This window comes from Miniopterus natalensis, chromosome 15, assembly GCF_054644295.1.
Source record: "Miniopterus natalensis isolate mMinNat1 chromosome 15, mMinNat1.hap1, whole genome shotgun sequence".
In the NCBI taxonomy this organism is placed as follows: domain Eukaryota; kingdom Metazoa; phylum Chordata; class Mammalia; order Chiroptera; family Miniopteridae; genus Miniopterus; species Miniopterus natalensis.
This window is the reverse complement of record NC_142095.1, coordinates 4053351-4065393: the sequence shown is the minus strand read 5'-3', so window position 1 is coordinate 4065393 and position 12043 is coordinate 4053351. Positions and strand designations below refer to the sequence as shown.

At 60.9% G+C, this 12043-nt stretch overlaps 1 protein-coding gene across 1 annotated transcript in view; it reads right to left on the bottom strand.

The window, feature by feature from the left end:
- Positions 1-12043, bottom strand: part of COL7A1 (collagen type VII alpha 1 chain) — a 30016-nt gene that overhangs the window by 7227 nt on the left and 10746 nt on the right. The window contains exons 37-91 of the mRNA XM_087824773.1: positions 11809-11835; positions 11673-11726; positions 11491-11553; positions 11339-11398; positions 11211-11246; positions 10986-11030; positions 10872-10907; positions 10468-10512; positions 10350-10385; positions 10216-10248; positions 9827-9859; positions 9614-9667; positions 9456-9515; positions 9324-9359; positions 9146-9226; positions 9009-9044; positions 8769-8813; positions 8509-8580; positions 8227-8271; positions 7966-7992; positions 7723-7752; positions 7515-7595; positions 7406-7441; positions 7291-7326; positions 7136-7216; positions 6847-6882; positions 6436-6498; positions 6305-6349; positions 5296-5331; positions 5187-5222; positions 4969-5064; positions 4815-4850; positions 4691-4726; positions 4540-4587; positions 4156-4191; positions 3898-4020; positions 3615-3815; positions 3485-3520; positions 3357-3410; positions 3107-3175; positions 2987-3031; positions 2816-2878; positions 2637-2681; positions 2250-2285; positions 2101-2136; positions 1916-1960; positions 1675-1707; positions 1535-1597; positions 1408-1443; positions 1248-1328; positions 1028-1096; positions 890-925; positions 773-814; positions 623-667; positions 490-534 (exon numbers count right to left, since the gene is read on the bottom strand). Of these exons, the coding sequence (XP_087680899.1) occupies positions 490-534; positions 623-667; positions 773-814; positions 890-925; positions 1028-1096; positions 1248-1328; positions 1408-1443; positions 1535-1597; positions 1675-1707; positions 1916-1960; positions 2101-2136; positions 2250-2285; positions 2637-2681; positions 2816-2878; positions 2987-3031; positions 3107-3175; positions 3357-3410; positions 3485-3520; positions 3615-3815; positions 3898-4020; positions 4156-4191; positions 4540-4587; positions 4691-4726; positions 4815-4850; positions 4969-5064; positions 5187-5222; positions 5296-5331; positions 6305-6349; positions 6436-6498; positions 6847-6882; positions 7136-7216; positions 7291-7326; positions 7406-7441; positions 7515-7595; positions 7723-7752; positions 7966-7992; positions 8227-8271; positions 8509-8580; positions 8769-8813; positions 9009-9044; positions 9146-9226; positions 9324-9359; positions 9456-9515; positions 9614-9667; positions 9827-9859; positions 10216-10248; positions 10350-10385; positions 10468-10512; positions 10872-10907; positions 10986-11030; positions 11211-11246; positions 11339-11398; positions 11491-11553; positions 11673-11726; positions 11809-11835 (2859 nt within the window). The remainder of the gene's footprint in view (positions 1-489; positions 535-622; positions 668-772; positions 815-889; positions 926-1027; positions 1097-1247; positions 1329-1407; positions 1444-1534; positions 1598-1674; positions 1708-1915; positions 1961-2100; positions 2137-2249; positions 2286-2636; positions 2682-2815; positions 2879-2986; positions 3032-3106; positions 3176-3356; positions 3411-3484; positions 3521-3614; positions 3816-3897; positions 4021-4155; positions 4192-4539; positions 4588-4690; positions 4727-4814; positions 4851-4968; positions 5065-5186; positions 5223-5295; positions 5332-6304; positions 6350-6435; positions 6499-6846; positions 6883-7135; positions 7217-7290; positions 7327-7405; positions 7442-7514; positions 7596-7722; positions 7753-7965; positions 7993-8226; positions 8272-8508; positions 8581-8768; positions 8814-9008; positions 9045-9145; positions 9227-9323; positions 9360-9455; positions 9516-9613; positions 9668-9826; positions 9860-10215; positions 10249-10349; positions 10386-10467; positions 10513-10871; positions 10908-10985; positions 11031-11210; positions 11247-11338; positions 11399-11490; positions 11554-11672; positions 11727-11808; positions 11836-12043) is intronic.

Sequence of the window (12043 nt, the reverse complement as noted above, 5' to 3'; positions counted from 1 at the left end):
AAGGATCGACTCAAGGGATCTCAGAGATGATCAGAGGGCACAGACAGAGGGACACTCAGGCGTGACCACAGGCACATCGAGCTCACCCGTGAGCACGGCCATGCGGGACCGTGGGTATGAGGGTAGATACACGGGAGCCCGGGTGGGCGTGGGAACTCAGACTCATCCCGCCCACAGCCCTGAACTCTGATACGCGGAGCGCAGACGGGTCGGGGAAGGGGCAGCGTAAACATGACTAAAGAGAGGCCCCTAGCACTGTGCTGTGCCTGAGACCTGGGACATGGGTCAGGACCAGAATTGAGGATGGACACACAGAAGCAGAGACGGGCCCTGAGCCCTGGGAGTCTGTGTTCCCAGAGCAGGATTCCGAATGCTGGGCCGTGCGGCCAGGCTTGTGTTCAGACAGGGGCCCAGGCCCAGGAAAGCTCCATTATGTCTCCAGTTGCACCCCTCAACCCAGGCCCTGACTTGCCCACACCCCAGACTCACATCTTCCCCAGGATCTCCAGGCTCCCCTGCACGGCCAGCTTCGCCCTGCACAGAAAGGGTGGTGAGGGGGCCTGGCCACCCAATCTTACCCCTCCCTGCCCAGTGCTCAGCCCTGGGACCAGGCCCATCTCACCTTCTCACCCCTCGGCCCTGGCAGTCCTCGGTCACCTTTGGCTCCCTACAGAGATGGGTCAGGGAGCAACAGGGTCCAATGTGGGACATATTATAGAAGGTGAAGGTCCTAAGGATGGGTGAACCAAGCCGGTGGAGGCTCCACACTCACCGGCTCTCCCACCAGTTCTCCAGCAAGGTCTCCAGGGGCTCCCTGCGAGGGGCAGGGCTCAGTGAGGATCCTGGGCCCCACCACTTGGCTCCACTTCCCAGGAGCCCCCACACTCACCTTCTCTCCCTTTGCTCCAGGGGGCCCGACCGCAGCCTGTGGGGAATGCCTAGTGAGTTACCACGCCTCTTGCCCGCTCCCTCCACGCTGCCACCAAGAATGGTGGTGCAAACCAGGCTGGGTGGGGTAAAAAATCACCTGTCCAGGGGCCCCCATGGGTCCAGGCTCTCCTTTAGGTCCGACAGGGCCGGGAATACCTGGTGACCCCTGTGGCAGAGCAGGGTGAGGAAGTCAGTGTCTCCACCACCCTCCTCTGCTCCCCAGTCCCCTCCCTTCCCCCTCCGCCTCTCCCTCCCCCCTCCTCCCTCCTCCAAGAGACCCATCAGAGGGGGCAGCAAGCTGCCCTCAGAACACACACCGGTATGCCAGGGGCTCCTCGGTCTCCGTCTTTGCCATTGGCACCATCACGACCTGGGGCTCCCGGCTTCCCTGTCTCCCCCTGAGAGGGAAGAGCTCTGTAAGGGGTCTGCCCGCTGCCTCCTGACCCCTGGAGCCCAGCCCTGACCCTCAGGACTCACCACTTGTCCAGGCAAACCTGGCGACCCCTGAGGACCCTGAGGGAGAGAGGTCAAATGTTAGGGGGACATAGGAGAACACCGGGCAAGGACATGGCGTCTCTGCTAGGGCCAGAGGGGACTCACTCACCACCAGGCCAGAAGAACCTGGGGGCCCGGGAAGTCCCACAGGTCCAGTAGGTCCAGGCAGGCCCTGGGGGAGAAAATGGTCAGCGCAGTGCCAGCTCCACCCCCTCCCTATGGTTCTGCCCCGTCACCTGGGCCACTCACCCGTCCTGGTGGTCCTGTCTCTCCAGGCTCCCCCTGCCAGAAACCCGGAGACTGAGTGAGCCCACAGGACAGAAGGCTCCTCAGCCCCAGTCCACGAACAGAGCCCCGGGGATGGGGCACCTTGGTGCTCAGTCTCACTGCAGGGCAGCGACATCCCAGGAGGTTGGCAGATGCTGCCCTGGCGTTGACATGGCTTGAAGGAGCCTCCTCCAGCCACACACCCGCACACACCTCTACTCACCTTCATGCCAGAAGGTCCCTGAGGACCTGCAGGGCCAGCGAGACCCTAGAGAAAAGTGTCAAGGGCAGGGGACAGGGGTCAGTTATCCACCTGAGCGAAAGGATGAACACGAACAAGGTCTGGCTCTGCAGTGGGGACTGATGCCTGTCCGACCCCCACCGGGCAGGGCTCCCTCTCTCACTCACCGGGGCACCAGGGGGTCCAGGGTCTCCATGGCCACCCTGTTGGAGAGACAAAGAGTCTGGGGAGGGGGAGCCAGTATTACCCCAACAGGGAAACTGAAGCAGTGCTGCCCATTGTGGGGGCAGGAGGGGTGAGGATATGGAGTACTCACCACTGGGCCAGGGGGCCCCCTCAGACCTTGTGGACCCTGGATAGAGAAGGGGGCTGCTGAGCCTCAACCTGGGCCTCACTTGGGTCTGTTCCCGCCCTCTGGAGGCCTTTATTGGAGGCCCACCTCCATGCTCCCAACCCTAGGCACAGGTCACCCCATCCCCATGGACTGCTCCTCATGGGAACACATGCGGGCGTGTGCTCCAGCACGTGCGGGCACACACACACACACACACACACACACACACACTGACATCATGCATCTGCACTCACACCTGGACACATCCTTATCACCGAGCACTGGTGACACATGCCTACAGCAGCCAGCACACAGAGGAGAGAGACCATTCCCCAGAACCTGGGTCAAGCCGTTCCTGCCACCACTCACCGGCTTCCCTTCAGGCCCAGCCACACCGCGCTCTCCCGGTAGACCCTGGAGGGAAAACGTTTCAGGCCACACTGTCCCTGTCTCCCCCTCCCAGACAGTCCCAGGCACTGCAGGCTCCAGGCCAGACAAAGCAAGTAAGAGCCATGTGCTGGCACATGTGCCTGCCGGAAAGGACTCACCGGGATGCCACCATGGCCCCTCTGGCCAGGCTCTCCCTGCTCTCCCTTGACGCCTGGCACACCCTGCAAATGGAGCACCACGCTGAGCCCCAGTCACTGCCACATGCCCACATACACCCCAGCCCAGTATGCCCCCGCAGAGGAGGGGAAATGAGGGGTGTGGGGTCTCACCCTGTCTCCTTTGGGGCCTCGGTCACCATCACTGCCTGGCTCCCCCTGTGGAGATGACACGTCAAGCCAGGCCCTGGTGCCGTGGCAGGAGGGGGTCCCAGCTCGATCCTACACACTAACCTTAGCACCCTTGAGTCCAGGGAGTCCTTGTTCCCCATGCGGTCCAGGACCTGGCTTGTCCTCGGCCACCTACAAGCACAAGGTCACAGGGGAGAGACGTGTCTGTCACAGAGGCATGGAGGGGTCATCTCAGATCACAGGGGCCCAGAGGATTTGGGGTCAGAGACACCACATAGAGTTTCTGGGACCCATGCTAGGTGGCTTCCTAGTGACAGCAGTAGCAGGCTTAGGGCAGGGCTGGGGTGATCACCTTGGGGCCAGGGGGTCCGGGGGGTCCGGGGAGGCCAGGAAGGCCATCTCTGCCCTGCAGAAGAGAGAAATGGGTGGCTGCCCGGCCGGCCCCTAGGCCTCCCCACCCACTGGGCCCCGCCAGCTCACCTGCTCGCCGCGCTCTCCTTTCTGTCCTGGTTCTCCCTAACAGGCAGAGTGGGGTGCGGAGTATGCTGGTGGGGAGCCCAGCTCCTCCTGACCCCACTTCCCGGGCCTCCCAGCCATCCCCCAGGCTCACCCTTTCTCCTGGCCTTCCTGCCTCCCCCGAACTCCCAGCTGTGCCTGGGAGCCCAGGAATACCAGGCTTTCCAGGTTCCCCAGCCAGGCCGGGAGATCCAGGGGGGCCCTTCTCCCCAAGGGCCAGGCCAGGTGGCCCCTGAGGCCCGGGGTCTCCACGATCTCCCTTTGGCCCTCGGTCTCCGGAAAAGCCCACGGGTCCCTGGAGGAGCAGAAGAGTGGATCCTGGTGGCTGTACAACCACACCCTCCACAGGGCGCCCACACTACGCAGCCAGCACACACCTCCTTGCCTGGGGGACCGCGCTCGCCTGGGTCCCCCTTGGGGCCACGCAGCCGTTCAGGCACAGGCAGGAAGCTGCCAGAGCTCTCATCCCAGGTCTCCACGATCTCCCGCAGGGCAGACGTCTGAGTGACAGCGAGGAGTCAGGGGAGCAGGGCCCATTACTGCAGCCCCCATGCCTTGGCCCGGCCCTGTGGGGATACATGGCCCACGGGCCGCCCCCTCTCCCAGTGTCCACAGCCAACCCCCAAGCAACCTACCTTGATCCCAATATTTTCCAGCAACCGCTCCACATTCTGGAAACACAGGCTGGGTGAGGGGCTGCACGCAGAGGACAAGCCCTGCCTCTGCCCCACACTGCCCCAGAAATAGCCTCCAGGCCCTCTTCCCTGGGGCTTTTACTAGAGGACCTTCTGCCCTCGGTTGAGGCGGCTCAAGGCCACTGGAAGCCCTTCCCTGGCATGTCCCCATTGCCCAGGTTTCCCTGAGTGTAGGCTACAGGAATCCCAATAGGGCAGGTGGTCAAGTATACAGGACAGAATATGTGGGACCTCACAGCCAAGGGGAGGGGATAGGGAGGTGGCCCCTGGAGGCAGGCAAGTAAGAATCAAGGACCAGGTGCCCAGGTGCCCAGCTTTACTCACCGGAACGCTCCCAGGTTCTCCTCTCAGGCCGCGCTCTCCAGGGAGCCCCTGGACACAGCAAGAGACAAGCTCTGGGCCCAGCTTGTGGGGTGTGTGTGTGGATGTGTGGGTGCTGCGGCTACCTGGGTGTGGGAAAAGGTGGGGGCCTCACCTGTTCGCCTCTGGAACCGGTGTCCCCGCGGTCACCCTGAGAACAAAGAATGATCAGCTGGGGGAATGCCCCAACCTGGTCAGCCCCTCGCCACACCTCCTACCCAGCATATATGCATGCTCACCTTGGGGCCTGGACTTCCTGGAAAACCAGGAAAACCCTAAGAGATGACAGAACACAAAGGGGTCACACAGGACCATGGTGTCCCGGGAGGGTGTCTGATGGGAATGCAATGGCCCCTGTTGCTCCCAAGCACTAGATTGACCCTGAACACTCACCTGGCCAGGAGGGCCGACCTGTCCTGGGTGGCCAGGGGGGCCTGGGAGTCCAGGGCTACCAGGGGCTCCACGGTCACCCTTGGGGCCATTGTGACCCTGTGGAGGATGCAGCCAGCATCAGGACCCTGAGACCCCAGAAAGACTGGAGCCATATATCACAGGGTCAGGGTCAGGGTCAGGGTCATGGGTTGAAAGCTGCAGAAGACTCTAGCACTCACTTCTCTCCCAGGGGCGCCTGAATCTCCCTTTTCTCCCTGTGGAAGACAAGGGTGCTTCAGACATGGTACCAATCTGGGGACAGAACAAACTCCAAGTGAGGGACTTTACCTTCCTCCCGTCCTCTCCGGGGTCCCCAGGCTCTCCCTGTGGGCAGAGGACGCATGTCAGCCCAAACATTCACCAGCGTCTAGCTGCAAGGCCCCACCTTGGCAGCTCTCAGGTGACTGTCTGTGCCCGTAGCTCCAAGCCTCCGTGTGTCTCAGAGCATAGCCTGTGACCGTCTGAGTGAGCTGCTGCACACCCGAGGGTGTGCCTGCGTGGGCCTGCTTGCCTCCACACTTAACTACACGTGTCCTCCTGTCCCTGGCTTCCTACATGTAACTCCACATGTGTGCCTCGCTGGGATGGTGAGTGTCCATTTGTCCTGGGTCTGTGTATCAGCATGTGCACCTGTGTGTGGGTCTGTGGGTCCTGGTGGGTGACACTGGGTAGGTGGACACGGGCAGGGACTTACGCAGGTATGTACAGGATGAACATATGTCTGCATGCCCCTGGGGCCTTGAGTATTGTCTGTGTGACTTCTCTGCAAATCTTATGTGTATCTCAGTATGTGTGGGCATATGTATGTGAGTGACTGTGCATACAAATGCATGTGTCCGTATGTCCCAGAAAGTGTCACATGTCAGAACCTTGGATGTGTGTCTCACCAAGTCTCAACACAGGTCCACATGCAACCCCGGGTCCCAGTCTTAGCAGATATCTGAGTATGCATAGAGGCGTTTGCATGTCAACATGTCTCCAAGTGTCCCTGCATGTGGCCTTGTCCGTGCCTGCACCTCTCAGTGTGTCTGTGGCTCTTCATCTGTGCAGGGTTCTTCTAGGAGGTGTCGGCCCATCTGTGCACAAGTCAGCATGTCACTGAACTCACTGCCTTGAGGCTGCCTGGTGTGCATGTGGACCGTGTTTCGGGATGTATCTGCACGTCTGCACTAGGCAGCAGGTTTTGGCACAGCTCAGCATGTGCCCGCGTGTGTGCCCATCTGTGTCTGCACATCTGGGCTGTGTCCACATGCTGGTGTCCCTCGGCGGTTTCGCCATGTCTGCCCTGTATACTCACGTTTTTCCCATTCAGGCCTGGCTTGCCATCATCGCCGGGCTTTCCCTGTGGGAACAGATCATTGGTCAGAAGTCAGAGCTGGGGTGAGGGCAGTAAGGGGACAAAAGGGAACCATGAAAACCAAGACTCACCAGTGCTCCAGGAGGACCAGGGGGGCCAGAAGGTCCCTGCTCTCCTCGGAGGCCCGGAAGCCCCTGAAAAAAGTATTTGCTAGGATTGAGGGGACCACTGAGATCATCTCTGGGCCCACCCATGGACCAGGAGGACCTCATTGAGATACTTTTCCAGTATAGAGACCCTCAGAACTGGGAGATGGCACTGAGATTGCTTGAGACAGAGACCCCAAGGGTTAGGGGGGCCCACTGCTGAAACTCCCAAGGGAAGGGACCCCAGGGCAGAGAAGGGTAGAAAGTGGGACTCTGCTCAAACCCACCTGCCAGGAACTGAGACCCCTCTCGAGGACAAGGCCTGACCAGCTCCCCTCCCCCGCTGATGCTGCTGAACCCGGAGCCGCCCTCCCCTTAACATTTCCCCTTACTTACATCTCTCCCTGGGTCCCCAGCTTTGCCTGGAGCACCCTAAGGAGAGACCCAAAGTCAGGAAGTCCATAGTGGCCATGGGGTCAGGGACACTGCCTGCTGGCACAGCCACTAGTTCCTATGAACCCAAGGTCTGCACATGGCAACGACCCCACCCAGGCAGGCTTCTAGGAGAAGACACGGATGACCCATCTGGCCCCAGAGCTCACCCAGACCAAGGAGACCCAGGTGAGCCTAGGGTCACTGACGGGCAAAAAAGGGGCATGACCAGGCAGTGACCACCACGACTCACGTGCAGCCCAGGGGGGCCGGGGGCTCCTGGTTTCCCATCCAGCCCGTTGCGGCCGTCCAGGCCGGGGGGGCCCCGGTCACCCTGAGGGAAGCCGAGTGGTAAGAGGCCTCGAAGGGTGAGCTCGCCCACCGTCAGCAGCCTCCACCTCCTCTCACCTTTTCTCCCGCGGGGCCTCGAACACCTGGGTCCCCCTGGAGGGAGCAGTGGAGGGTCAGTGAGAGGTGAGGGCGAGATGGGGGTGCAGGTTGATGGGGTAAGTGTGCCACTCACCTGTGGGCCTGGGACCCCCCGAAGTCCAGCGATGCCCTACGGACGAAGGAGGAAGAAATGAGAGCCAGCTTCCCCAGGCCCGCACCTCCCACGTATTGGCCACACTCACCCTCTCTCCAGAGGCTCCAGGGGGACCAGGGTCACCCTTGGGTCCCTGAGGACCCTCCTGTCCAGGGTCCCCAGGCTCTCCCTGTGGCAGAGACAAGCTTGTTGAGAGACAGCGCTCACGCCACAGGCAGCCCGAGGCAGAGTCTGTCACGGGGTCCCTGGGATGCCTCCCTGTGCTCAGAGCTTCATCCACCCACAGACTCCGGTACCTTCTCTCTGGCTCCAAGTCCCGTGTCCACCTGCAGGGGGAATGACAGTGACAAGGGTGGCTCAACAAGGGGAAGTGGGTTGTGAGGGCAGATGGGGCATGAAGGGCTGTGAGATCAATGAAGATATCAGGGAGCAATGACAGGGGAAGTGGGGCCAGTGGAAGGGATGAGGGGACACAGTGTGGAGCCAGAAGGGGGTAGGAGAGGGAAACAACAAAGGACCGGACCTAGCTCAAGCCTTACCAGCCGTCCAGGGGGTCCTGGGGGACCCTGAGAAAGGGAATAATTGCCATCAACAGGAGCCCTAAGGTCTCAGGGCATGCCTCAGGTTTGCCCTCCTAGATACCATGCAGCACCCCAATGCCAACCCCCAGAAGCAGGTCAGGCCTGGAGGTGGCCATCAGTGCTCCCCACCTTGATCTCCAAGCCCTTATGTGGGTGCTGACCAGATCGAGCACTAGAAATCTCCATCCCTCCCCAGCCCAGCACAGTGACACCACTCACCGGCTCCCCACGGTCACCCTTGGGCCCAGATGGTCCAGGGCTGCCCTGCAGAGAGTCAGAAAGTCAGGGACACTGAGTTCACCCAGCAGTTTCAGGGAGCTTTGGAAGCACCCTAAGGATTCATGCAAATCCTGGTGCCTTTGAGGATTGTGATGAAGGGGGTCACAGGAAATGAGGATTGTGAGGGTGTTGCATTTCAGGGTTGGGGTGGCAGGATCAGGGGTTGGGAACTGGATGATTGGGGGCTGAAGTTGAGGTTAGGGGTCAAAGGTTAGGACTCACATTTCGCCCATCCTCTCCAGGGTCTCCTTGGTCTCCCTTCTCACCCACAGAGCCCCGGGCTCCAGGTGGCCCCTGGGGAGAGCAGCTGGTCTGAGCCAAACTGTCCCAGAATGTTGCAGGTTCCCCCATGACCCCCGTCCTGTCCCAGGTTTCCCATTACTCCCAAAACAATGTGTTTCCCATCACTGCATGCCTTCCTGCAGGGTCCCCGTCACCCCACTCCAGACTCCCTCCCATCACTTCTCCCTGCCAAGCCTCACCCGAAGGCCACGCTCGCCAGCTTTTCCGGGCAAACCTGGGTCACCCTGGTGATGGAGAGAAAGCCACATGATACAGGTGAGCTGGGCTCAGACTCACCCAGGGAGTGGGAACAGAGAAGGGCCTGGGCCCTGGCTGACCAGGATGTGGGGGGATGGACTGGGTGCCCCAGTGGAGCTCCCAGCCCAGGGATCACAGTCCAAGGGCGAAGGGTAAGAAAGCACAGTGGGAGGGAGTCTCACCGGGGGGCCATCGTCACCTTTCTCTCCAACTTCACCCTGTGAGACATGAGAGTGAGCCCAGGTTCCAAGACCCCTGGTGATGCCAGTAACATGCTACTCCCATCCCTGAGGACACCCCCCCAACGCAACCCTCTTACATCTCGTCCTCGGGGGCCAACAGGTCCTGGGGGGCCAGGCCGCCCAGGGTCTCCCTTCTCTCCAGGAGGCCCTGAGTCACCCTGTGGAGGAGGCAAGAACAGGGCTGCATAGAGCAGTCAGCCCTGAGGAAAGGTGACCCCAGAAACCTTGACATTACCCAGGGTCACAGGTACTCACCGGGGGTCCAGCTCTCCCAGTGAGACCAATGGGACCCTGCAGGGCATGGGGAGGGGTGACAGCACTTAGTTGGGGTTCTCAGGCACCACCTCATCTCCTTCTGACACACTCCCCATCCCCACATTTATTCACCCGGTTTCCAGGGTCTCCCTTGGGGCCGGGGTCTCCAGGAAGAGCCAAGCCACGTGGGCCCTGTAGGTGGAAGAATCAGAGGTCAGAGGTTGGGGGTGGGGTGGGGGGGAGCCTTCACTTTCACCTACTCTCCTCCCAAACGCTTTCCCTTCACTCACCGGCTCCCCTTTGACTCCAGCTGCTCCTCTGGGCCCAGCGGGCCCCACATCTCCCTGGAGGTGACAAAGACCATCAGCACCAGCCCCAGGCTCCGTGACCCCCACCATGCAGCACTCATGCCACAATCCTCATGACCTCCAGGGGTTTCCAGGCCAGCCCTGTGACCTTGACCTCACCCTGTAACAGCCTCCCCTGGCTTTCCCCAGACTTGCCTTCTCTCCTTTGACTCCAGCACCATCAGGTCCCTGAAAACAAACAGGACAGACAGCTTGCCCTGGGGCCGGGCCAGGCTGGGACATCACGGAGCTGCAGCCCTGACTGAGGACCGGGTTAGACAGGACTGCAAGTTACAGAGCTGTCTCTGCCCAGAGGTCCCAGAGTCACTGCTGGTGCAGCGCGGGGCTACACAGAGTTCACCACCTGTATAGCGGCCATGGGGTCACAGGCTCACGGCCAAGAGTCGGGAGGCATGTTACAGAATGAGAGTCTGAGCCCTGAGCCTGCCCAGGGTCCCAGGGTTATGGAGACACCGGCTTACAGGTCAGTCACTACTGCTCCAGGGGCGTCACTGTGCTCAGAGCCCCACCCTCCTGTCACTCACCAAGGCAGGGTCCCCAGGGCGTCCAGGCTCCCCCTGGGGAGAAAGATAGAGGCAGAGATGGGACAGCGACCCACCTAGGAACCTCTCTGCTACGAGGGGGGGGTGTTGGACACTGGTCCCATCCCATGACCCACCTTCTCTCCTCGGCGGCCCGTGGGTCCTGGTGGCCCCTGTGCGTGGAGAAAGCATGAGCAGGGGAAAGGAGGAACATGTGAAAGCCCCACTACTGGTCCCCCCACAGCACAAACTCACTTCAGGACCCTCCGCTCCAGGATGACCAGCAACTCCTGGCAGCCCCTGGGGACACAGAGGAGAAATGCTGATCCAGGGGGTGGGGACAGGGGGTGGCAAACAGGGACTAGAGGAGGGGGTAGACTGGAGATGGGTCAGGTAAGATCAGGATATAGGTCTGCAGGGGTCAAACTCGACAGGAGGGGACAAACCCCAGGGCAGTGGTAGTCAAAGTCAGTTCAGCAGGGTCGGAAAGCTAAAAGCAGGCCCCTGGGGTTGAGGGTTAGAACTTGCATCGGGGTGGATTAGGAGCATGGGAGGAGTGGTCAAGGGGCAGGGGCAGGGGGCAAGGGCGAGAAGGCAGAAGCAGGAGGGGCCCCAGAGCCCAGGTCAGTTGGCACCAGCATGGGGGTTCATGGGCTCACCTGGGGTCCCACTGGGCCAGGGGATCCACGTTGGCCCTGATGGAACAGAACGGGTCAGAGCGCAGTCTGGCCTCAGATCCCCCAGGGCCCTGAGTGCCCCCAGGCTGCACTTACCTTCTCTCCAGTCTCACCCACAGCCCCTGGCAGTCCTCGGTCACCCTGAGGTGGAGAGACAGGAGGGGGTCTTGATTGTCAAACTCTGACCATCTCACCTCTGAAACTACAACCTCTGACCTGGAGAGAAGAACCCTTATCTCCTAATCCTCCCACCTCCCCAAATCCTACAGGGGTCCCAGTGTGTCACCCCTCACACTAGACCTCTCCTAAAGTGGCACTTACTTTGGGGCCAACGTCTCCAGGAGGTCCCCGTAGACCCTAGAAGGGGTTCAGAGATTTAGGTTTGGGCACAGGATGGAGTAGAAGGTTGATGGCTGAGGGTCGGGGCTGGATCTGTACCCCACACTCACCCGCTCACCCGGGGTCCCAGGTTGTCCTGGGAAGCCTGGGGCTCCATTCTCACAGTCACCCTGAGGGAGAAATAGATGGGTAGAAGACCCTGACCCCCAGCACCTAGAGCCCCCTGCCCCAGAACTGGGTTCCCAGAGGTCAGGTATCCTACCTTTTCTCCTTTCTCCCCAGGGTGGCCAGGTGGGCCTTGGGGCCCGGGGTTTCCAGGAAGACCCTAAGAGGAAGTGAGTAAAAATGTGAGCTCCACACTAAGGCCCAGCACCCACCCAATGCTCCAGCAGAGCCCCCAACCCCTCTGTCCACACCACTGAGCAATGGCCCCCAGGGCCTTACCGGCAGCCCGGGATCCCCTGGAGCAGTGCCACCCTCGCCTGGTCCAGGGGGGCCCTGGGAGAGAACAGCAGGTCAGGGGACAGTCAAGGGGACTCAGACTCCAAGCCACCCCCTGCATACCTTGCCCCTCACTTACCCGCTCCCCACGATCACCTTTTTCGCCCTGGAAGACAGATCATGACCTCATGACCCTGGACCACACCTCCACTCTCCAAGATACCAGGAGGAATGAGGGTCATGGGGCCCAATAGGATTATGAAGGTCATGGAGTAACTGAGGAGTCATGGGGGGGTCAAGGGTTCACATGGGCTCGGAAGGACCAGTAGGATTCAAATGAAGTCACCAGGTCACTGGATCACATGAGTCATGAG